The sequence below is a fragment of the Jaculus jaculus genome, chromosome 9 (assembly GCF_020740685.1).
Source record: "Jaculus jaculus isolate mJacJac1 chromosome 9, mJacJac1.mat.Y.cur, whole genome shotgun sequence".
In the NCBI taxonomy this organism is placed as follows: Eukaryota; Metazoa; Chordata; class Mammalia; order Rodentia; family Dipodidae; genus Jaculus; species Jaculus jaculus.
In genome coordinates this window covers 31,509,949-31,535,819 of record NC_059110.1, presented here as the reverse complement: position 1 = coordinate 31,535,819, position 25,871 = coordinate 31,509,949, and the positions used below count along the sequence as shown (strand labels likewise).

The 25,871-nt window shown below is 43.6% G+C and overlaps 1 protein-coding gene across 2 annotated transcripts in view; it reads right to left on the bottom strand.

Moving 5' to 3' along the window:
• The window catches only part of Slc2a12 (solute carrier family 2 member 12), an 81,649-nt gene that overhangs the window by 19,624 nt on the left and 36,154 nt on the right, over nt 1-25,871 (bottom strand). For both annotated transcript variants that reach the window (XM_045157985.1, XM_045157986.1), the window contains exons 3-4: nt 8,839-8,961; nt 3,630-3,762 (exon numbers count right to left, since the gene is read on the bottom strand). In XM_045157985.1, coding sequence (XP_045013920.1) covers nt 3,630-3,762; nt 8,839-8,961 — 256 coding nt within the window. The remainder of the gene's footprint in view (nt 1-3,629; nt 3,763-8,838; nt 8,962-25,871) is intronic.

Sequence of the window (25,871 nt, the reverse complement as noted above, 5' to 3'; positions counted from 1 at the left end):
GGAACCAGCCTAGATGGTCCTCAACTCACAAGTGGATAATGAAGATGTGGTACATTTATACAATGGAGTTTGATTCAGCAGCAAAGAAAACTGAAATTATAAAATTTGCAGGGAGATGGCTGGATCTGGAAAGGATTATACAAAGTAAGGTAACCCAGGCTCAGAAAGCCAAATGCCACATGTTCTCTCTCATATGTGGATCCTAGCTACAAATGTTTAGACTTGTATGTTGACATAAAAAGCAGTAACAGAAGCCAGTCAGCTAGAAAAGCGCTTATAAGGGAAGGAGGAGAGGGGAGGACTTAAAGGGATGGTAATGTATATATGTAAGTAAATGAACAGATTACTGGTGGCAGAATGGCCTAAGTGAAGTCAGAGGACTCTTCCACACACAAAATGGCCTGGATATCCATGACCTCACAATGCCTGGTACCACCTACACAGGACCTTCATAATAGGAGGAAAAGCTGATGACATCAAAATAAAAGACAGACTAATTGAATGTGGGAGGAGATATGATGGAAAGTGGTTTGTGAAGGGGAAAGTACAGAAATGGGAGATTATCATGGTTTATTGTCTATCACTTATAGAAGTTATCAATTAAAAAAATAATTTTTTTTAAAAAAAGGTAGCTGAGGCAAGTATGGGAGCAAATGGGACTAGAAATTATTGAAAATGTATGAGACAAAGAAGTGCTCCAGGTTTAGAATTGCATGGTCTTAGAAGGCTCATGATTTGAGTTGATTCTTAAGGCAAAAAGATGGAAACCTGTGTTCTATGTCCAAAGATAGCTGGCCATGCATGGTGGTGCACACCTTTAATCCCAGCACTTGGGAGGCAGACGTGGGAGAATTGCTGTGAGTTCGAGGCCACCCTGAGACTACATAGTAAAATCCAGGTCAGCCTGGGTTAGAATGAGACTCTACCTGGGAAAACAAAAATAAAAGAAAAGCAAAGAAAGAAGAAAGAAAGAAATAAAGAATGAATGAATGAGGTAAGCAAGCAAGCAAGCTATGATGTAAGACTGGAGGGAGAAATGAGATAAGAATGAGAGAGGTGGAGGAAGTGAAAGAACATTAATTGAGAACCAAAAGAATTTTAAGAAAAACTAGAATAGATGTGGTCAAATATTTTTGTCCTTTATCCCATCAAATAATGAAGTCTTCTCTTGCCTCTAATCCAAGCTGGTCTCGGGGTATCTATTGGGAATAGAAAGTCGAAGTGGTATGGAAGCCAGAATGTATGCGGGCCCTAAAGTTCCTTAGCCTTCACCCCCTTCAGATGCTGCTTGCAGTCATATTGCACTCCTGAAGGAGAAGAAACACTACGGAAGGTAACTCACGCTCCCCATGACTGCCTGCGCTCCTACCACCCACCTGGTCACAGGCCTTTCAGTCCCACCGACTGTCCCGTCCACATGGAGTTAATTCATCAGGAGACCTGGTTTCAGCACTACAGATGGGGTGAGTTGCTGTGTACAGTAGACAACTGATGTGCCATCAGTGTAGGGCAGGATTATTGAAGGAAGAACAATGGATTTGGAGGTAACCAATGTCTTCATCTCAGGAGTGGAAACATCTGACTATGAAATCTGGCCATGTTTTCCATTTCCAGGAGGGTGCATTGAGTTATCAAGGTTGGAAGCTACTAATAATGATTTGAAGTATGTATTTGTCTATTTTTGTTTTCTTTTGTTTTGTTTTTCGAGACAGGGTCTCACTCTGGCCTAGGCTGACCTGGGATTCACTATGTAGTCTCAGGGTGGCCTCAAACTCATGGCAATCCTCCTACCTCTGCCTCCCGAGTGCTGGGATTAAAGGCATGCACCACCACACCTGGCTTGAAGTATGTATTTGTAAATAATGATGAACTTCAGGTTCATGGCTCACTAAGAAATCTAGTCATTTGGTTTTAACATGCCTAAGTTTAGGCACTGTAAGCTGGCCAGGCTGAGGGCACACCCAGTCTTCATGGCAACTGCATGTTTTCATTGTAAATTCATCATTTCCATTTTATTTTTTTCAAACGGTCCCCTTATCAAACTTTAGCTTTACAACTTGATATTTTGCTTATGATTTAAGAAAAGTTTTTTTCTGCTTAGTTGAGTAAAATATTTTAAAAACTTCAACTGTGAAAAAGTGGATGAACATGAAGTGAAAATTGTTCACAATTCTACTTACGACCTCTACCCCAGTAAGCCAGAATTAAAGGTTTGGCTTATATACAGACGCACAAGGTGATGCAAGCGTGCCAGGTCTCACATTTGCACAAGGTGGCACACATGTCTGGAGTTTGGTTACAGTGGCTGGAGGGAGGCCCTGGAGCACCAGTTCTCTCTCGCTTTTCCTCTCTCTTGTAACAAAAAAATTATGAAAGAAAGGTTTGGCTTATATAAACACATCTACACATATGGACTCATCATCAATTCACCTATCAGGTTTAGTCTTCCCTCAGGTAAAAGCTAGATAACCACCTTGCCCACAATTTCAGTCATCATTCCTTTTTCTCTAAAGTTTGTAAGTATATTTAAAAGACAATCACAAACCAGTAAAAACAAATGCATTTTTATCCATTACACTTAAAACCCAAGAGTAAGTGTCACTCCATTTCCAAGTATAGTGACTTAATCTAAGAAGAACAAGTTCCCCTTCAGATGTCACCTCTTCCCCCAGGCCATCAATTGTGGCTGTCAGCACTATCGGCCTGCTGCTGAAAGCTAGCTTTGCATGGCCCCACTTCTGAGTTAAACTGTTTAACCAACTTCTCTACTTGAATTGTCTTTTTAAAATGCTTAGTTCATTCTGAATGCATGCCTACTCACATAAGAAACTCTTTCTTAATATGAGCTTGAATGTGTACCATAAAAGCAATTGTAGACCTCTATAACCAAGAGGGTTTTTTTGTGTGTTTTTGTTTTATTAATTGTAGCTTTAAGTGTTTAGAGTTCAAAGACCTGTAAGCCTGTTATAGATGAACAGCTGAAACCATGATCCTGACTCAGGTGAGCATCTTATCCCAGCATCTACCCAAAATTCCCAAGAAAATCCTCAGCTGGGAACTACAGATGTTCTTTTGGGGGTAGAGAGGGGGTTGAGACAAGGTCTTAGCCCAGGCCGACCTCAAACAATCCAGAAATATTCAATGCCCATATAACTAAAGGTGACCTTGACTCCTGATACCCCTGCCTCCATTTACCAAGTGCTCTGATTACAGGTGTACACCACCACGCCCAGCTTGAGGTTGTAGATAAGCCTTGTTTGCTGAGAAGCAACATTTCTACTTAGTGAAATCATTAAGTGCACACTAAGGGCAGGGGTCAAGGACCAAACTTGGCACTGGAACAGAGTCATAGCAAAAGAAATAGCTTAAACTCATTTCAGATGTTACTGCTTCGTTGTGTATAAAAACTGCATCTTCACCGGGCGTGATGGCGCACACCTTTAATCCCAGCACTCGGGAGGCAGAGGTAGGAGGATCGCTGTGAGTTTAAGGCTGCCCTGAGAGTACAGATGAATTCTAGGTCAGCTGAGCTAGAGTGAGACCCTACCTCAAAAAAAAACAAAACAAAAAAACAACCCTGTGTCTTTGACCAAAGAGTACTGTTGAGAGACCAGTGTACCAATACTTACGCTCTTGCTAGCTCCATTGATATTTGTTCCAAAGAGCATCCCTTTGTTTCAGGTATAAACACAACCACGAAAACCAGGGCGGCCACACTCATGGCTGTGTACAGGAAGCACACCCACGGCAGACCAATAAGATCTACAAGAGGCAAAAGAAAGCCGTGAGACATAGGGTTCATGTTGCCTTCATCCCATGTGTGAATACCACTTCTTCAAGCACATAGAGAGCCACACGTATTTCCACACTTGCCAGTCGTGTCGTGAAAAGTAGAAGCAACTCACAAATTAAAAGCACAGCCAAGAGCTGTAGAGATGGCTTAGTGGTTAAAGCACTTGCTTGAAAGCCTGATGGCCCAGGTTCAAATCCCTAGTACCTACATACAGCCAGATACATAAGGAGGCACATATATCTGGAATTCGTTTACAGTGGCAAGAGGCCATGATACACCCATTTATATTCTGTCTTTCTCTCTCTGTCTCTTCTTTCAAATAATAAAACAATTAAAAACATGGCCATGTAGACCAGCTGACAGAAAGCTGGAAGAAGCCATTCTGCATGCAGTTCAATGGGAGAAACAGAAATCACCAGTGAAAATACTCAACAGTGGACACTTCAAGCCTTATATTTTTACAGAGAGATGGGGGGGGGGGAGAGAATGAGAATATGGGTGTGCCAGGGCCCCTAACCACTGTAACTGAACTTCAGATGCATGTACCACCTTGCTCATCTGGCTTTACATGAATACTGGGGAATTGAACCCCCAGTTGTTAGGCTTTGCAGGCAAGTGCCTTAACCACCAGACCCTCTTTATAGCCCATATTTTATCATTTTTAATATCCAGCAGTGTGTTTGTAATGCTTCTGAATCCAGAGGAAAAAAGCAATCATGGGTCCAATAAAAGCACCAACTTCCTACGATGTGTCAACAAGACATGAGCACCCCACGATTTTGATGAATTTCATCTGCCAGACTGCTTATCCTCTTGACAACTTCTGGCCAAAGATACCAAGTCCTTTTCTAGTCCCTAGACAAGTTGCAGGTGCATTCACCAAGGAGGACGTGTGGCCCTTGAAACCATGTGCACCTGTCACTGGCATTTTGGCAGCCTCTGGTCAGCTACAGAAACTCCAATGTGACAGGGACAGGGAAGTAACTGGCTCTTTTTTCACACATGCTCAGACCAACTGCAGTCAAGACTTGCAAAGAGCCCTTAACAGTTACAGCCACAAATCACACTTGCTCAGGAGGAATACTAACTGAGGGGTTGTATACCTAGGCCAATTTTTTTTTACATAATAATTTTTACTGAGAGCTTTAATATATGAACATATTGCAAATCTGTCATAGCCATTGGCTTATACTCATACATCTCCTTTTCCCTGGCCCCATTCCATGACTGCCCTTCTCAGTGGGGTTACTGGTATTCACTGCGGGGTCATGAATACAGCACTCATAATGTGTAGGCTAGGCTGGCCTTGAATTCCTGATTCTCCTGCCTCCACCTCTTCAGCAATTTCCTACCAGCGTGTTCTGCACTATGGAGGGCTCTCAAGCATGGGGACCCCCTCTCAGTGAGTTGTGTAGTGAAGTGAGGAGAAGCATGAGGAAAAATGGGCACTGCAGTTCTTTGGACTCTGTTTATGTTGCTGCTGGCACATGGCTTTGCGTGGTGGGTTGCTTAATAAAGTGTCTCATTAAATTTGCTTCTATTTCTGCTTTTTTTTTGTATTGTGTGTGAGTAATATGGTTTGTGATGTGTAGCGTATGCACATGTATGTACAGATGTGTGTACCCCATGTGCAGAGGCCAGAGGAAAACATGAGATATCCTCTTAGCATCCATCCTTGTATTATGCCTTTACTTAGATGTGGCCTCTCCCTCAACCTGTAGCTATTGCCCATCAGCAAACCCAAGCTACTCTTCAGTCCCCGTGGACTGGGGGTGCGCATGCTCATGGCAAGAGCCAGCTTTTCCCTTGAGTGATGGAGAGTCCAATTTGCTGGTCTCAGGCCCAAGAGGCCTTCAGGTTTAAGTGGCAAGTGCTTTCAACGGTGGCACTGTCTCCCCGGCCCTGTTCAAGCATGTTTGGGAACGGGGACTCACCAGTTCAGAGAGTAGCTCACTACCGAGTGAGACAGGTTGCTCCATTAAGAAGTCCTTCCTTCCTTAGATCCGCCAACCTGCCTGTCAGAACATCAGCTTTGCCCTCTGCATAGCACACATTGGATCAGATCTCCTCAACCCTTCCTCATGACAGACACTCAAATACTTACTGACACCTTCATCCTTTCTCAGAGTTATGGGTCCAAATTAAACACCTTGAGCCAGGCATGGTGGCGCATGCCTTTAATCCCAGTACTCAGGAGGCAGAGGTAGGAAGATCACAGTGAGTTCGAGGCCCCCCTGAGACTACATAGTGAATTCCAGGTCAGCCTGGGCCAGAGTAAGACCCTACCTCCAAAAACCACAAACACAAAACAAATTAAACACCTCGAATTCTCCCCATCATTCTTTTCTTTATTTCATTTTACTGTGAGAGACAGAATTAGCATGCCATTAATTCTAGCCACTCCAGACACATGCACCACCTTACGCGCATGAGTGATCTTGTGCTTGCCTCACCTTTGTGTGTCTGGCTTATGTGGGATCCGGAGAGTCAAACCTAGATTCTTAGGCTTTGCAGGCAAGTGCCTTAACCACTAAGCCATCCTGCTAGCCCCCATCATTCTTGATAGAACACAAATGTCATGATCTTGACATCCAAGTCACCCTTGTTTGGTAAACACACCATGATTTTTTTTTAAACAATATAGCCATTTATTTATTCATTTGAGTGGAAAAGAGAGAGGGAGAGAGAGAGAAAATGGTTGCAGCAGGGTCTCCAGCCACTGCTAACGAAGTTCAGATGCATGTGCTACCTCTGCATCTGCCTCATGTGGGTCCTAGAGGATTGAACTTGGGTCCTTTGGCTTTTCAGCACCTTAACCACTAAGCAGTCTCTCCAGCCATTGGTTGTTTTTTGAAACAGGGCCTTGCTACAGAGTCCAAGATGGCCTCACACTCACCCTTGGTCATTCCATCTCAGCTTCCCAGAGCACGGGGTACACAGTGCTCACCCTGACTCTCGGCTACACTGAAAATGTTAAACTGCTTCTCAAAATATTTTCCTCAGAACTGGAAAGCAATAAAGCCCCAATGCACAGTGCTTGTCTCTCTGGAACATTTTGCTTTCTTTTAGTGATAGCAATGACATTTCACTAATTCGTTGGTATCCAAGGGCTTGTTGTCACGTAAAATCTCAATCTTCAAGATTCTCTAAACCACGCTTGGAAAATTGGTTCTTATATATATATAGATCTTCAAGCATCCCAATCAAAGGTAAACTAAAGTCATTACAGCATTCTAGGTTTGTTTGTTTGTTTTTAAAATTGGGAACTGGAGAGATGGCTTGGTGGTTAAAAGCAGTTGCTTGCAAAATGTGATGGTCCAGGGTATAACTCCCAAGTACCTACAGAAGCACAAAGTGGAACATGTTTCTGGAGTTCCTTTGCAGTGGACAGAGGCCCTGGAATGCCCATACACACACACACACACACACACACACACACACACACACACACACACAGATATACAAACACATACACAACACTCGCTCTCCCTCTTTCTCTCCCTCTCTCTTCCTCCTTTCCTTCCCTCTCTGTCTCCCTGTCCCTCTCTGCCTCTCTCCCTGTCTCCTTCTTTCCCTCCCTCCCTCTCTTTCTCTGCTTGCAAATGAATAATCAGTAAAAAGGTATAAAAAAATGGATCTGACTTGGCATTTTGCCTATAATTCTAATTGAGCATAGAAACCAAGGCAGGAAGATTACATTGAATTCACAGCATGTCTGGGCTACAGTGTGACACCCTGTCTCAAAAACAAAAAAACAAACAAAAAACAAATTCCTCTTTAGAGAAATTCTCCAGATTAAAAAAAAAAAAATTCAGAAGGGGTTTGATTGCTTAGCAGAGGTGCTTGCTTGCAAGAACTGATGGCCCGGGGTTGGTTTCCTAGTACTCATGTAAAGCCAGGTGCACAAGAGTGGCACATGCATCTGGAGTTCATTTGCAGCAGCAGAAGGGCCTGGCATACCCATTCTCTCTATCTGTATCTCTATCTCTTTCTGTCTCAAATAGATATATATGCACACATACACATATGCACATATGTATGTGTGTGTGTAATAAGCCATATATATATTGTTTTGTGGGTTTTTTTTTTTTTTTTGAGATAAGGTCTCACTGTAGCCAAGTCTGACCTAAAACTTTCTGTAGTCCAAGGCTGGCCTCAAACTCATGGTGATCTTCCTACCTCTGTCTCTCAAGTGCAGAGATTAAAGGTGTGTGTCACCATACCTGACTCTCAAAATATATATATACATATTAATTTAGACAGAATAAAAGAATGCAATTTGAGAATGTGAGTATGATCTTTAAAGGAGGCCAACATGGCCCCAGAGGAAACAACCACACCTGGCATTCCTACTGATGCTGGCAGGGCACACCATGTCTACCTGCCAAGGCATCTACTAACAAACCCAAAAATCGGACTCCCCAAGCCTCGATGTAGATCTAAACAGGATTCTGCAGGGGACACAAAGGGCAGAAGGAAAGGCAACATGAATATAATCAACAGAAGCCAAACTCAGCAAAAACTCTCTTCAAGTTCCTCACTAAAAATATAAAGTGGGTTGAGGATCCAGTAGAGTAAAATGGAGGCAACGCCTACAGGTTATGAGACATATCAGTCAGTTATAATTATGTATTTGGACATGATTCAACTAGAGAATAAAAGCATTATAAGGTTCCTGGTAAAATGTAGATAGAGTGAATATTTGATACTAAGGGAAGAATATTCATATATTGTGGTTTATTTTTTTAAATATCTTATGTTTTTAGAGATCCATGTTAAAATTTACCAAAGGCATAATACACACACACACACACACACACACACACACACACACAAACAGCTCAAAATTATTGGTAGCAAGTACAATAGGTGGAGTTACATATGAATTAAGCAGAACTGCTTAGGTTGGACAATTGGTATATCAGGCTCATTGACATTTTTTCTACTTCTAAGTGTGTTTGAAAATCTCCACAGTAAAATGGTAGTGTGTTTTCCCTACCATTTGTCCTAAAGGACAAAAGACTTTAAAAGAAAATGGTTCTTACCAGTTATAGTCAAAAACGTCAGTGAGATGAGGAGATTGATGCCCCAGTTCATGCTTGAAGTCAGGGCCATGGCTCGACCTCTAATCCCACCAGGGAAGATCTCGCTGAGCACCAGCCAGGGCACTAGAGGAAAGGGAAACAGTGACGGGGACAGCAGAATTAATGAAGACCCTTCAGCTCTGAGGAGCAGCATACTGATTCGCTCTCTGTTCCAGACATACTTGGAGGCCAAGGCAAGCTAGCCCTGAAAAGGACACATGCCCTCCTCATCACCCAAGGGCAGGAGGTGTCAGGAGGATTACTAGGAGAGTTGATGGTGGTCCCACAAAGATGGGGAGAGGAGCATAAAGTTCTTGGTTGCCTGGGGCAACCAAAAGCAAGCTTTGGACACTTGCCTCTTACCGCACATGAGATTCAGGGTCAGATGGAGGCTGTAACTGCTCTGAAATGGTGTCCTTTCCCATAAGCACCTTTCTACTTGGCTTTGGAGAATTCTGAAGTTCTAGCCAACAAAAGAATAGGAAATAGAGCGAGAAGCATAAAAAGATAAGTGCTGTCTCCCTTTCTTCCACTTAGGCTTCATGGCCTCGGGGAACTGGGCAGAGAAGTCGTAAATTAAATAATGCTGCCAGATTTGATTGCTACGCCAGACTAGACATCCGAATTTCTGAAAGCAGACCCTTCTTGGCACCAAACTGATTAGAGGACCTTTTATTACATGAGAGTGACAAGAAACATTATGCTTGATTGCATTAGGAAGAACAGAAGAGAGTAAATTACCTTGTATTCTGCTCAAACTCAGTTTGCCTAATATAATAGCAACAGGTTCTGACCATGGGCTGACTTTATAAATAGTTCCACAATTTTTCATGTGATCTTTGTTAACTCCAACAAAGGAGAAGCTGATATAGCTCCTCATTCTCCTTGACACCAACTATCTATTCCCTCCTACTCACTTTTTTATTATCACACAAATAATACCCAATAGCTCCCATCTTTAAAAATCTTCTCAGGCTGGAGGGATGGCTTAGCAGTTAAGGCATTTGCCTGCAAAGCCAAAGGACCCAGGTTTAATTCCCTAGGACCCATGTTAGCCAGATGCACAGGGGGGCGCACGTGTCTGCAGTTCATTTGCAGTGGCTGGAGGCCCTGGTGCACCCATTCATTCTCTCTCTCTCCCTCTTTCTCTGTCAAATAAATAAATAAATAAAAATAAAATATTTAAAAAAAAAGACTTCTCACTGGTTCCATGTTCATAGAAGAAGAGACTGAGGCTTAGAGGAATTAGCTTTCCAAGGTGACTGTGATGGCTTGAATGTAAACTGTCCCCCATAGACTGATGTGTTTCAACCCTTAGTCCCCAGTTAACTGGTACCGTTTGTGAAAGTTATGGAACCTTTGCGAGGTAGAGCCTTGCCTCATGCTTGCGCGTCACTGGGGCCTGGCCCTGCTTGCTCTCTCTTGCTTCCTCCTGTTGCTGTGAGGATGTGATGCCAGCTTTTTGCCCCTGCCATGCTTTTCCTACCATGACTGATTTCCTCTTAAAACTGTAAACTGGAAATAAACCTTTTTCCTTCCATAAGCTGTTTTGGGCCAGGTATATTGTCCTCTCAACAAGAAAGTAAATGATATGGTTATAGAGCTCCTGGGTGACAGAGGTAACAATAAACCCTAGCTGTGAGGTTTTGGACCTCATGTTTTGGCTTACATGGGTCCTGGGAAATTGAACTGAGGTCTTTTGGCTTTGCAGGCAAATGCCTTAACTGCTAAGCCACCTCTCCTGCCCAGACCTCATGCTTTGAATCACTATAATATCTTGGTAGTGTTAGAGTAAATATTTCTTGAAATGAAAAAACAAATGCTGGAATGGAGAGATGGCTTAGTGGTTAAGGCACTTGCCTTTGAAGCCTAAAGACCCAGGTTCAATTCCCCAATACTCATGTAAGTCAGGTGTAAAAGGTGGTGCATGTATCTGGAGTTTGTTTACAGTGGCTGAAGGCCCTGGAACACCCATTCGCTATTTCTCCCTCTCTCTCAAATAAATAAATAATAATAAATAAAAATGAAAATAAAAAATAAAGGAGAAAAGGGCTTGAGAGATGACACAGCAGTTATAAGTGCTTGTTTGCAAAGTCTAATGGCCTAGGGTATGATTCCCTAGCACCCACATAAAGCCAGAAAATGGCGCATGCATCTGGAGTTTGTTCTCAGTGGCAGGAGGCTCTGGTTTGCCCATTTTCTCTCTCTCTGCTTGCAAATAAATGTTAAAACATTTAAAAATAAAGTAAAAAGTAGATGAAATTGTAAGAAAGAACTGCATTTTTTTCTTGTTTATCTCTTCCAAATGAATCTACATTAAGTTGCCTTGAAGATCTGGAAGATAATTTCATGATTATCATCGATCTAATTAAGAGAGAATTAAAAATATTCTCCTATCTCCCATTCTCTTACCTTTCTTCCCCCACCTCTCCCTGCCCTCCAAATTTTCATTAAGTTCTTGAGAATTACATTCCTGGTGCTATCATCTTCCTTTTTTTCCCCTCTTTTCCACTCTCCCCTCCTATACTATCCCTCCCTGTTTCTTTCTCTTTCTATTTTTTGCTATAGAGTCCCACTCTAGCCCAGGCTGACTTGGATTTTACTATGTAGTCTCAGGGTAGCCTCGAACTCACGGTGATCCTCCTACCTCTGCCTCCTGAGTTCTGGGATTAAAGGCATGTGCCACCATGCCTGGCTTTTTTGTTATTATTATTATTTTAGGTTTGTCAAGGAAGGGTCTCACTATTGTCCAGGCTGACCTGGGATTCACTATGTGGTCTGAGGGTGGCCTCAAGCTCATGGTGATCCTTCTACCTCTGCTTTTCTAGCACTGGGATTAAAGGTGTGCACCATACCTGGCTTTTTTTTTTTTTTTTTTTTTTGAGATAGGATTTTGCTCTATCCCAGACTGACCTGGAATTCACTATGTAGTCTCAGGCTGGCCTCAAACTAGCAGAGATCCTCCTACCTCTGCTTCCTGGGTGTATACTACTATGACCAAGAGAGACAGAGAAACAGAGAGAGAGAAAGAGGAAGAGAAAGGATGCACCAGGGCCACCAGCTCCTGCACATGAACTCCAGGCACATGTGCCACTTTGTGCATCTGGCTTTATGTGGGTACTGTGGTATCAAACTCTGGTCATTAGGCAAGCACCTTAACTGCTGAGCTATCTCTCCATCCTCTCTTGGTTATATTTTTGAGATACAGTATTGCTATGTGGCTCAGGCTGGCCTCTAACTCAAGTTCCTCCTGGCTAAGCCTCCTGAGATCATTGGAACGTACCAATAGGTTGGGCTTAAATCCAACCTTTAAGGCCAAATAATCTTTGCCAGATTTCCCCTCCTCCACCCCCATATCACTTCTTGCTTTGGTTCTTTAGCCTGGGCCAGGTAGAATTGAGTGTCCCTAAGGGCTGTGGTTTAGGCATTTTCTCTCTACACAGGAGTTCACTCAGATTCTCATCATACAACTGCCAGCTCTATCTTAACAGTTATTCAAGTTTTTCTTCCCCCTTCTGCCTGTCATCATTATGACCTTTTGAAGTAACTTGTTGGCATTGGGGAGAATTATTGCTGAGTTTATTGGTACCACGCTAGCCTCAGGAGAAGCAGATGATCCTGTTGCAAATGGCCAACTAGAAGACAAGGTGGTTGTACAGGCACTGTTATATGCACCAAATCTAAATTGCCAGGGTCCAGCCTAGAAAACCTGAAGATCCCCCAGAAAGTCTGTCCTGGACATTCATTCAACACTGCACTTGGACCAAGGCCTGGGGCAATGTACTCAGCCTGAGTAATGAACTGAAGATCGAAAAATAAACTTCCCTCACCCAGTGTTCTGACAGCAACTTGTCAGTCAGGCTTGGCACCTGACAGTTCTGAAAATAAATGTACCATCCCCCAAAGCTTTACTTCTTTTTTGAATGGGAAGAATTCAAGAACTGATATCTTGGCTGATATAATATTGATAAATTAATGTTGTAGCAATTGGCAAATGAATGCTTTCACTATCACAACACGGAGCCTGTCAAAAGTAAAGAGAATATTATCTTAATACTTCAGAACTGTAAAGTCTCAGGTTTCCAGATCCAGGGAAAGCGCAATGAAAAATCTGAATGTGGCATTGGTGGCAAGGAAAATATTTTTATGGCAGACTTAGGAACAAGTCAGTACAAGAATCTCCTAGGTCATGACGTTCTCCAGAAAGATGCTGTGTATGCCCAAAGCAGAGGGAAATGGAAATAGAAACAGACAGACGAGCTCAGCTTCAGTTTGTGAGGAAAGAGCATAGAGGAATGAACTGCCACGGAAGGGGGACTCAACGCTCTGATCTTTGTAATAACAGGAGGAATTTGGCTTGAAGTTACTGATTTGTTTTTATCCCCCAGTAAATCAGCCCATATTCTCCCCAGTGCAAGTGAACATACTGCTCCATGGAAGGGTTCTCTTTCACTGCCACCAGGGAGAAGCAGTGGTTTTCACTGAGAATCCCCTTTAGTCCCTACCCAAATGATAGGCAGCAGAGAATCCACCAGCCCATTTTCTTCTGGCTCGCTCCTGACAGTGAACTTGAACAGTATGAGTGGCCACTGCAGCTCAGCACACCCAAAAATACTCCTCTTTGACTCCTGCTATTCTGCTTTCAGCTCTCTCATTCCAGGACCTCCTCAGCAACTTTGTGTGCCCCTAAATACCACAGTCTGCACACCATTAAGGTCAGCTCTATGCTGTAATGATTGTGAAATGTTGAGCTCGTGGAGGCTGGAGGTAGTCACTGTTCCCAGCCGTGGAACTCCTATTTCACGTGACATTAAATCACCAGCCGCCCCCCCGCCCCCCAGCAGAACTTGCTGAATCCAGATGAAGTCAACAGACTTGTGTTTATGGCTATAAGAAGCCATGAAGGACAAATATATCAGCGTCGCTGGTGAGGACACGGAATTGGATTAGTAGGGTTACTCAGTAGAAATAACAGGCCTGCCCCATGTAAGTCACCCGTGTATTTCCCACCTCTTACTTATTTCTGGCCGCTGCCCCAGTGTTTCCCACCCGCCTACAGAAACTGTCACTGAATCCCCCCTACGCTTTTAGATATAAATCCTACAGCTCTCCAGGCACATTTTCCATTTGGCTTGAGCTCTTCCTGAGCCACCTGGCATGTGAACCCAGAGTTTGAAAAACTCATCGAGGTCTTGAGACTCTTGGCAGAGAACTCCTCGCAACTTCGGAGGAGGGCGTTCTGCACTCGGGCTGCACCGTGTTCCAACAGTTTGATTTGCCAAGGAAGCCAGGACCGATACTCGGTAGGAGTGAATCCAAGACCTGCGGGGTTTTATTGCCTCTCCCGACCATAGGCAGCACACCTGGCTCTCTTTCTGCTAAAGGGTGCTCGTAATGTGAACGTGAAGCCGGAATGTGTCGTCTCTTCCAACCAGATGTTTAAATTCCTAGCTGTCTAAGTTCTAATGCTGGAAAAACATGCTCTTTTGAAACAGACTCTCAGGACAGATGGCTCAGCAGTTAAAGATGTTTGCTTTTAAAGCCTGGGCTGGAGAGATGGCTTAGCGGTTAAGCGCTTGCCTGTGAAGCCTAAGGACCCCGGTTCGAGGCTCAGTTCCCCAGGTCCCAGATGCACAAGGGGGCGCACGCGCCTGGAGTTCGTTTGCAGAGTCTGGAAGCCCTGGCGCGCCCATTCTCTCTCTCCCTCTATCTGTCTTTATCTCTGTCTGTCGCTCTCAAATAAAATAAATAAATAAATAAAAATTTTAAAGCCTGATGGCCCAAGTTTGATTCCCTAGTACTCACATAGAGCCAGACACACAAAGTGGAACATGTGTCAGGAGTTTCTTTGGCCTTGGTTTATCCATTTCTCTCCCTTTCTTTTTCCCTCTCTCTCATAAATAAATAAATAAATTTTAAAAATAGACTCCACATAGGCCACCAACTTCAACATTAGCAAGGATGGGACAGTCTTTAGTCTATTGTCTACTTTGCAGTCTCATTCCTGTCAGTTGTACCACCGGAGGCCTTTTGCAAAAGAAATGTTTTATTCATGAATATCACCTTGAACAACGTAGATTACTAAGAAAGCAGTGAAGTATCCACAGTCACCAGTTTTCTCGCCGTAATGATTCCCAGTCAAAATTGACTAAAATGATTTTCAAGAAAGTATTTTTTAAAAAACATTAACACCTTTAATATTTTATTTATTTATTTACAAGCAGAGAGGGACAGAGAGGAGAGAGAGAGAGAGAGAATAAGTATGCCAGGGCATCTAGCCACTGCAAACGAACTCCAGATGCATGTGCCACTTTGTGCATGTGATTTCACATGGGTACTGGGGAATCTAACCTGCAAGGGCCTTGAGTGCTGAGTCATCTCCCTAGCCCTCAAGAAAGTATCTAAGGGCTGGAGAGATGGTTTAGCAGTTAAGGCCCTTGCCTGCAAACCCTAAGGAACCACGTCTAACTCTCCAGGTTCCATGTAAGCCAGATGCACAAGGTGGCACAAGCTCACATGGTGGCCCATGCGTAAAAGATGGCACATGCATCTAGAGTTCAATTTCAGTGGCTGGAGGCCTTGCGGTGCCATTTCTTTCTTCTCTCTCTCTCTCTCTCTCTCTCTCTCTTTTTCCTATATAAAAAAGGGCCAGTCTCTGGGGCTTGCCTCAAAAAACAAACAAACAACAAAAAAATAAATAAATAAAAGAAAGAAAGAAAAGAAGACAAAGTATTTTAAAGGGCTGGGGAAATGGCTCAGCCATTACAGGCCCTTGCCTAGAAGCTCAGGGGCCCGAGTTCAATCCCAGTACCCAAATAAAAGCCAGGTGCAAAGTGACACACAGGCCAAAAGCTCATGGGCCAGCTAGATGGGCACACATGAAGCAGCAAAACAAAACACAAATAAAACAAAGTATTTCTGGAGAAACTGGACTAAATGGAATAACTGTCAATTTTAAAAAGAAAGAAAGAAAGTTAAAAATAGATCCCTGTTGTAATCAGGTATCACAAAGGGACAGGAAAGAATTAGCTGAGTGGGCCTCAAACTTTCTTGCTTGTGCAACTAGAAAATAATTTGAAAAACTTAAGAATTTCTTTGACTTCTAATCTTTTTTTCATCATAAATTTAAATAATAGCAAAAGATAGAGACTGAAAAGTTGGCTCAGTGAGTAAAAGTGCTTACTGAGTGAGCACTGAAGGCCCAAGAGGCCTAAATCTGACCTTTAGCATTCATGTAAATGCTGGTCACTGTCACACGTTTGTGACCCTAGTCCTGCAGGGCTGAGGGGGGAGACGGGAAAATCACCAGAGCTTGATAGTCAGTCAGTCTGATGGAGAAATTGGCAGCTCTAGGTTGAGTGAGAGACGACTTCTTAGGAAGCAATGTGGAAGAGCAGGAGGGGAGGTCGCCTGACGCTCTCCTCTGGCCTATACACACATGTGCAGGGCTCCATACATCTGCACACAGGCATTGCTGTAGTCAGGTTCACACTGTTGTTAGAAATCACCCAACCGGGCTGGAGAGATGGCTTAGCGGTTAAGCGCTTGCCTGTGAAGCCTAAGGGCCCCGGTTCGAGGCTCGGTTCCCCAGGACCCACGTTAGCCAGATGCACAAGGGGGCGCATGCATCTGGAGTTCGTTTGCAGAGGCTGGAGGCCCTGGCGCGCCCATTCTCTCTCTCTCCCTCTATCTGTCTTTCTCTCTGTGTCTTTCGCTCTCAAATAAATAAATAAATAAATTTAAAAAAAAAAAGAAAGAAATCACCCAACCAAGAGCAGATTGTTGGGGGGGTGGGAGGGGAATAGGTTTGTTTTGGCTTACAGGCTCAAGGGGGAAGCTCCACGATGGCACGGAAAGCAATGGCATGAACAGAGGGTGGACATCACGCCCTGGCCAACATCAGGTGGACAACAGCAACAGGAGAGTGTGCCAAACACTGGCAAGGGGAAACTGGCAATAACACCCATAAGCCCGCCCCCAACAACACACTCCCTCCAGGAGGCGTTAATTCCCAAATCTCCAGCAGCTGGGAACCTAGCATTCAGAACACCTAAGTTTATGGGGGAAACCTGAATCAAACCACCATATTCCACCTCTGGCCCCCATAAACTGATATCCATATATGATGTAAAATGCAATGCATTCATCCAACTTTAAAAGTCCCCATTGGTGCACGGGACTTAATCCCAGCACTCGGGAGGCAGAGGTAGGAGGATCGCTGTGAGTTCGAGGCCACCCTGAGACTCCATAGTGAATTCCAGGTCAGCCTGGGCTAGAGTGAGACCTTACCTCGAAAAACCAAAAAAAAAAAAAAAAAAAAAAAGTCCCCATAATTTTTATCAATTCCAATGATATTCATACATCCCCATAGTTCAAGATCATTTAACTGAGCCATAATACCAAAAAAAAAAAAATCCAAAAAAACCATAATGGCAGAATAAACATTCACACTGCAAAAGATGGCATTGGGCATAGCAAAGAAATATTCAAGCAATACGAGATTTAAACAGGGCAAACACCAAACTCTGTAGCTTCAAGTCCAATAACTCTAGCCAGTGATAAGTCTCTAAGTCTGATAATTCTAACCAGCAACAAGTCTCAGGTAGGCTACTCAGAGTCCTGGAAAACTTCCTCTGGGGCTGTAGCTGTCCTTGGCAGTCATCTTGAAGTCACAGCACCTCCACTGCGTCTCCACTGCAATCCACGGTTCATCCTCATGGCCCCATGGGGTCTCCATGCAGGCATCCAGCAAACCTGCTTCACATGGCCCATAGCCATTTCCAAAACACAAGACTGTGTTGCAAACTCAATGACCCTCTCTTTCCTGCATTTCTTATATGCCACAATACCAGGTGGGGTGCCAATTTGTTAATCTGGGGAGGGAAATTAAGCAAACTTTGAAGAACAAGACACTCTTTGAGCACTCAGTCCCCTTCAAAAGAGTCTACACTCAGCCGGGCGTGGTGGCGCACGCCTTTAATCCCAGCACTCGGGAGGCAGAGGTAGGAGGATCGCCAAGAGTTCAAGGCCATCCTGAGACTACATAGTGAATTCCAGGTCAGCCTGAGCCAGAGTGAGACCCTACCTCAAAAAAACAAAAAAAACAAAAAAAAAACAAAAAAAAAAAAAACCAAAAAAAAAAAAAAAAAAAAAAAAAAAGAGTCTACATTCTTCCTGTTGCCCTAATGAAGGTCAGTTGGCCCAGTCTCAAAGGTTGTACTCCCTCAATTGTAGCTCAACAGGCAGCAGTTTCAGCCTAAACATTTCTTTCTGTGCCATATCCCTCTGCTCACACCAGTTCATTTCTACACAAAGCAACCCTGCCCAAGTTCTCAGGACACGGCCACACAGCAAGCTTCTCACACAAACTGCTAGCCCAGTCCAGGCAAAGCTCTTTCTCACCCTCATAAGCCAAACCTCATAGTCCATAGTTCTTACTACATTCAGGCCTTTCAACTCTGACCAGAATATTCCATCAAGCTGTACTTACAGCACTGCTAAGCATTTCTTAGGCCAAGGTTTCAAATCCATCCACATTCCTCTTGAAAATCAGCTCCAAAAGGCCAAAGCCACACAGTCAGGTGCCTAGCAGCAAGCCTACTCCTCAGTACCACTTTACTGTTGCAGTCTGGTTTGAATTGCTAGTAGAAATCACCCAACCAGAGCAGCTTGTGGAGAAAAAGAAAAGGTTTATTTTGGCTTACAGACTCAAGGGGAAGCTCCATGAATACAGGGGAAAATGATGGCATGAGCAGAGGGTGGACATCACCCCCTGGCCAACATCAGGTGGACAACAGGAACAAGAGAGTGTGGCAAACACTGGCAAGGGGAAAGTGGCTAAAACACCCATAAGCCCACCCCCAACAATACACTGCCTCCAGGAGGTGTTAATTCCCAAATCTCCATCAGCTGGGAACCTAGCATTCAGAGCACCTAAGTTTATGGGGAACATGTGAATCAAACCACCATAAGCATGAATACACTAACACATACATATACGATACCACACATTTTACATACATGCACACCAACAAAAGAATGTGATTTCTATTGTATTCCAAGTCTAATAATGTAAAGTCATCATATCTCTTTTCTAAATGTTTCCAGTGGAATTTAAATACCATGCCTACTTGATACCCATCATCATCCTTAAAAACATATAGAAACAAAGTATTAACTATAATGTTTGGGTCTGGGGAGATAGCTCAGTGATTAAACGTGCTTGCTTCCAAAACCTGACAGCCCAACTTTGACTCTCCAGTGCCCGTGTAAAGCCAGAGAGTGTGCCAAACACTGGCAAAGGGAAACTGGCTAAACTACCCACAAGCCCGCCCCCAACAATACACTGCCTCTAGGAGGTGTTCATTTTACATTAGTACTATTTTCTCTAAGAGCTTCTAAGATGTCCTGTGAATTTATTACCAATATAATTTTTAAAAAATGAATTTTAAAAATTTGCATGTGCACGTATGTATATGTGTGTATGTACATGTGTATGAATGAGTGCATGCTGTGGCATGTGTACATATGGCGGTCAGTCAGAGGACTACCTTGAAGTGTTCTCTCCTTCTACCATGTCTGGGAGGAGATCTCTTTTGTTACTTTGCTGCTTCGAATGCCAGTCTAGCTGGCCTACAACTTTTGGGATTCTCCTACCTGTACCTCCCATTGCCATAGAGACACATTGGGTTTACAGATGCATGGGCCACTTTCTGTCCAGCACCTGGGTGCTGGGGCTTAAACTTGGGCTGACAGACTTATGAAGCAAGGGTCTTTAACTGCTAAGCCATATCCCCAGTCCCCACACATCCATTTTTATTGTGTTAATCCCACTGAAATATAGAGTTGATTGCATCATAAATCAATATAAACCCATGGGATCTGTCTCCAGGTAGCTCGACAAAGTTCCTGCTGGGGCTAGCGTTGGCACTGTCTGCACTGTTCCAGTCGTGTCTAGATCATGGCCAGATCTTTGCTAACATTCGCCACTGGCTATACAACGCTCGCCAGCCATTAAGCTAAAGACAATTTTAGGAACTGTTTCATTTAACTGTGTGATTATACAGGGTGGTAGGAACCCCATTTTCTAGCTAAGGAAACTGAAGATTTAAGAAATGAATTATTGGGCTGGAGAGGTGGCTTAGAGGTTAAGCGCTTGCCTGTGAAGCCTAAGGACCCTGGTTCAAGGCTTGATTTCCCAGGACCCACATAACCCAGATGTATAAGGTGGCATGTGCATCTGGAGGTCGTTAACCCTGGCATGCCCATTCTTTCTTTCTCTCTGTCTCTCTCTCTCTCTCTGCCTCTTTCTCACTCTGTCTGTCTGTTGCTCTCAAATAAATAAATAAAAATTTAAAAATAAATGAATTATTTACCCAAAGTTCTACATTGGATCTGGAATTGAGATCGGGCAATTCCAGGCAAAAGAATCATCCAAATTCTAGTACAAAGTTGCAGCGGCTCAACAGGCTTCTTTGATGTTCTCCTAACCGTCAAGCTTATGTTCTCATCCAGGTCCCTTGACCTTCCATTATCCCTGCTGCTTCAAACTCCCTGCTTCCAAATTCACCCCGCCTTCTTCACGTTCAACTTTCCCTAAGTGTCAGCCTCCACCCTGTCTGAAATGACTCTCCTCCACAGATGCTTTTTCTCTTCTCCTTTATGTTTTCTCTATCTCTCTTACCTCCAGACCGATGCTTTAGTATTCTCTTTACTGAATTCACATTATCAGTGCCCATTTTCTTGCTTGTCTGTTTCCTTCACCATATCTACGAAGGCAAGGTGAGGACCTCTCCAGCACCTGGCCCCACAATATGCACACTATGGGTGAATCAGATATACCTGCCGGATGAGTGGGCGATAGATATCCACTGTCTCCCACTGCATTCTTTTCCTGATCACTCTAACATGCTCATTTCTGCTACATTTGTCCTCAGAGTTAATAGAAGAGATGGGAGACATTGTCTAGTGTCTCTTGCACTCCTCAGGGTCATGTTCCCACTTCAATATGTAAATCAAAGATAGCTGAAGGAGGGCTTGAGTGATGGCTTAGTGGTCAAGGTGCTTGCCTGCAAAGTCAAAGGACCCAGGTTCAATTCCTGAGGAACCACATAAGCCAGATATACAAGGGGGCTCATGTATCTGGAGTTTGTTTGTCGTGGCAAGAGGCCCTGGCATACTGATTCATTCTCCATCTCTCCCCCTCTCAAATAAATAAATAATTTTTTAAAGGATAGCTGAGGGATGCTGGCCATGGCCTCATTACCTATCCTAATATATGCTCTTGGGAAAAATTCCTTCCATCTGCTCCTGATAAAAATGCCAGTTCTAAGATGAAGGAACCAGGCTAATTGATTACTTTAAGAAATCTTGAATTAAAAAAGCCCTGTGTAAAGGATAGCTACACACATTCTTCTGAATGACAGTGGGTACTTTAAAGAGGACTGTTTTTCTACACAAAGATTCCCTCAAATGAACTCATGAGGTAATCACAGTAAGTCTTGGATTTGGCTCATCTTTAGTTGTAGAGTGTGAGTAAAAGAGAAATCATAGTGTCAGGAATCTGTGATTTTATGCTACAAAAGTCTCAGTTACTAAAAGGAGCTAACATGATGATGACCACTTCAAATATACACTGGAAAGTCAGATTCTGATTTGGAACATATGTTAAAGAAAGGATGAAGCATGAATAACAATATTTAATAAACAGTTCTAATACTGGCAGTGGACTGTGCACTCTGATTTCATTTGATGGGAGATGCTTCTATTAGTCAGAGAAATTGAGGGCAGGGCCTCATCACTCTGGTATGCTATGAACCCAGCAACAAGCCGGTGAAGCCAATGGACTCATTCCTAGAATGCTATTTTCAATGTATAAAATGAAATACATAAGATGACTTGAGGGCAGGGAGATGGCTCAGTGGTTAAAGGAACTACCTACAAAGGCTGCTGGCCCAGGTTTGATTCCCCAGCACCCACAAAAAGCCAGATGTGCAAAGAGATATATGTGTCTGGAGTTCATTTGCAACAGGAAACCCTGGCCCACCCATACTCACTCTCTTTCTTTCTCTGTCAAATAAATAAATAAAATTGTTTTTAAAAAAATAAATATGTCCCCTCCTCCTAAACCCTAGATTCTGAGGCAACCTTGTTATGTTTCAGTTGGGGAAATAGAGGACCAGAAGGTAAAAAGATGTAGGGCATAACACTTCCACCTAAGAATAGAAGCACTTTCCTGGCAGAAGAGAGCCATGTTGTGTTCGAATGTAATTAAAGAATGTTGTTCTAAGCCAGCCCATACTTAAGAAGCTTTAGTAATGATGGCTCAATGTTCCTTTCCATGTTGCTTTAGAACAGTGAGTGCTTTTCGTTTACACCTCTGCTTACACAAAGCATTTGTTTGTATCACAAGCGAGGAATTCTCAAAATGACATATCTGAACAATAATCACATCAGGTTAATAAATTTACGCAATGCAGTCAAAATCTGGCATGAAAAGCTTGCTCCTAATAAAAATAGTCTTTAAGCTTCACCTCATTCTTATGGTTTATGTCAAATCCTTAGAATATGAATTTGGGGATTGGAATGGAATTCCTAAGGCATAATTTCTTTAGAAAAGGAGACTGGGGGAAAAAAAAAAAAGGAGACTGACTTAGCAAAATAAAGGGCAAATAATCAGATGTTCCTGAAACCCACACCTCCCAGTCACAGTAGGAGCATGATCCAGTTTCACGTGTGACTCTCAAGACAGTTATTGAAACTTCCATTAGGAATTGGACCAACCACGAGATGAGTTGTCCCTTTTTCACACCCAAATCGCCTTCCCTTCTACTATTCTTCATCTCAGTAGCCCTGGTTTTTGGTCTCATAAGGTCTCTGAAAGACTCACTCCTTCACGCTGTGGCAAAAAGCAAGTGTCTGGGAAAATCCAGGACAACTTTCAGAACTCTGTGTCCAAATAGCTATTTATGACTTAACAAAGACATGCCCTAGATGCCTCTCGCTTGTTGGATCTGAGCGCCACGGTCTCCCCTATTTCTCTCCTTACACACAAAAACCCAAAGAGTGTTTGGAAATCAGGTCCAAGTGATGGACTGCTCTGCAGAACCCCTCGTGAAGGAGCCTGGCAGCCTCAGGACTTTCATTGACAGTCTGGAATTTCGAGTTTCCTGGGTCCTTTGCCTGCCCCCTGGCAGATGTTTGACACAAGGGGAGATGACACACCTTCTAAGATCCTTCCTGGTCTGCATCATGTTTTAAACCTTTTCCTTTCCTCCTTTGCAGACATAACCCTGCATGGTTTTTACAACAGATTTATATGGTGCTCAAATAAAAAGACAGAAAGGGACTGGAGAGATGGGTCTGCACTTAAGATGCTTGCCTGAAAAGCCTGACAACTCAGGTTTGATTCCCCAGTACCTACATAAAGCCAGATGCACGAAACAGAGTTTGTTTGCAGGGTCTGGAGGCTCTGGTACACCCATTCTCTTGGTCTGTCTCTCTCCTATTTTTCTTTATTTTCTATTATTTATCTGCATATAAATAAATAAGAGTATATTGTTTAAAAAAGACAGAGGGCTGGCAAAATGGGTGAGCAGTTAGATGTGCTTCCTGTGAAAGCATCAGGGCCTGAGGGAGCCTGAGACTACCCAAGTTCAAATCCCCAGATCCTGCGTAAGGCCACACACTTCTGTAACCCCAGTCCTTCAGGGCAGAAGAGACCTGAACTAATGATGGCATGAGTCAGTAACATAGAAACCTATCTCTTTGCTAGATAACTAAAAGATATTAACTCTTTTAAAAAGAGTGTAAAAAGAGAGTGAGTGAGTGAGTGAGTGAGAGAGAGAACAGTTTGAGTAGACTAAGCCTGCAGGGGTGAGGAAAGATTTACCCTAAAACCATAGGCTGTTGCTGGTAACTCTCAGTGCCAGCCAGTGCCACATGGGGCTGTTGGTCACCAAGGTCCATGGCGTCCCCAAAACAATGCACTCCATTGCCAAAGCACTTAATACCCACCAGATCTAAATGATAAGACCCTCCTGCAGAAGAGAACACGGGCTCTAGCTGCGGGACACTGAGAGACCAAGCTGGAACTAAGCTGGAAGCCGGCGACCTGCTGCCTATCTGTAATCATGCTGAAAAGCAGAGTATGAGCTGCTGGAGGATGAAAGTCACCAACAGGGTGAACAAGCAGTGACTCCTGCAAGCTACAAAATCAACCAGCCAGGCAAGACATGCATGCCGGTGCAATAGTGGCACACAGTTTATAGGGGTAATCAACTGCTCTCTGATTGGATATGAGGCCTACTCAGTGGGACAGAATTCACACCTGCTACTGAAAACCAAGTCAGAAGCCTATGGCTTGGGAGGTCATAGACCCTAGAGGGAAGCTGCCACTGTGCTTGGGCTAAAAGGAGAGGTTATGCCCATCAAAAAATCTTCTATGGCTGGGCATGGTGGTGCACAGCTTTAAGCCCAGCACTCAGGAGGCATAACCATGAGTTCGAGGCCACCCTGACAGTACATAATGAATTCCAAGTCAGCCTGGGCCAAAGTGAGACCTTACCTTGGGGGAGAAAAAAGGCGTTCAAAAGTCTATGCTGATCTTCTTTGATCCATGCTTCTCTCATTCTTGGCTAGAAAATCTGCTTTCTACAGATGACAGTGAATACGGGACAGACCCAAGAGCCATGCGTATGAAAAGGAAAGAAGGCTGACTGCTTAGCAGGTGATGAGTCATCTCTGTCACACCTAGTAGGGCCCAGGAAGCATTGCAGAGGAAACCCTAGAACCTCCTCCAGGGAGGGAGTGGTGTATACTGAGGAGACACAAAACTCATCAAAGCAGAAAACTAGAGGCTTCTTCTCAGAGCTCAACACTAACGGAGACTTAAACACACACCCCAAGGCTCGGGCAACAATGTGGAAACGGGAGTGGAAAGAAGTTAAGGGCCACAGTATGGGAAAGTGTACTCTGGGGCATTGTCCTCCCCACAGGGACTGGCTAGTCTATTCAGAGCCCCACGGTGGACACTGCTAAGCCAATGAAGAAGGTCCTCACTGGAATGGAGGCTGGAGAGAAGGGCAGAAGATGAGTGTAAGACCAATTCACAATGTGTTCATATACTAAAGTGCTCAGTAAAACCTTAAAAAAAAAAATTAGAACAGAGAAATGGCTTGACAGTCACCTGGTCAGTAAGGTCAATGTCTGGGATTAGAATCCCGGTTTTGTGATTGTAGTCTTGGGGTCTTTGGATCTCCCAAACTGAGCAACAATGTACTAGAAATATTTTTCTTTTTATTCCTTCCTTCCCTCCCTCCCTTACTTTCTTTCTTTTGCTTTTTTGACGTAGGGTTTCATTCTAGCTCAGGCTGACCTGGAATTTACTATGTAATCTCAGGGTGGCCTCAAACTCACGGTGATCCTCCTACCTCTGCCTCCCAAGTGCTGGGATTAAAGGCATGCGCCACCATGCACAACGTTTTTGTTTTTGGTTTTTTATTTAATTTTTTTTTGTTCGTTTATTTATTTATTTATTTGAAAGTGACAGAGAGAGAAAGAGGCAGATAGACAGAGAGGAAGAGAATGGATGCACCAGGGCTTCCAGCCACTGCAAATGCGCCCCCTTGTGCATCTGGCTAATGTGGGTCCTGGAGAATCGAGCCTCAAACCAGGGTCCTTAGGCTTCACAGGCAAGCACTTAACCACTAAGCCATCTCTCCAGCTTTTTCTGAAATAGGGTTTCACAGTAGCTCAGGCTGACCTGCTGAAATTTACTATGCAGTCTCAGGGTGGCCTCGATCTCACTGCAATCCTCTTACCTCTGCCTCCCAAGTGCTGCGATTAAAGGCGTGTGCCACCACGGCCGGCTAGAAATATTTTTCTTTAAGTTGCAACAGGTCCCTATAGTTTCTACAAAAGTCCCAGAACACGATTGTGAGTATTGAAATAGAGTAGTTATGGCGCTGATAGCTCATACCAACAAAGCCCTCTAC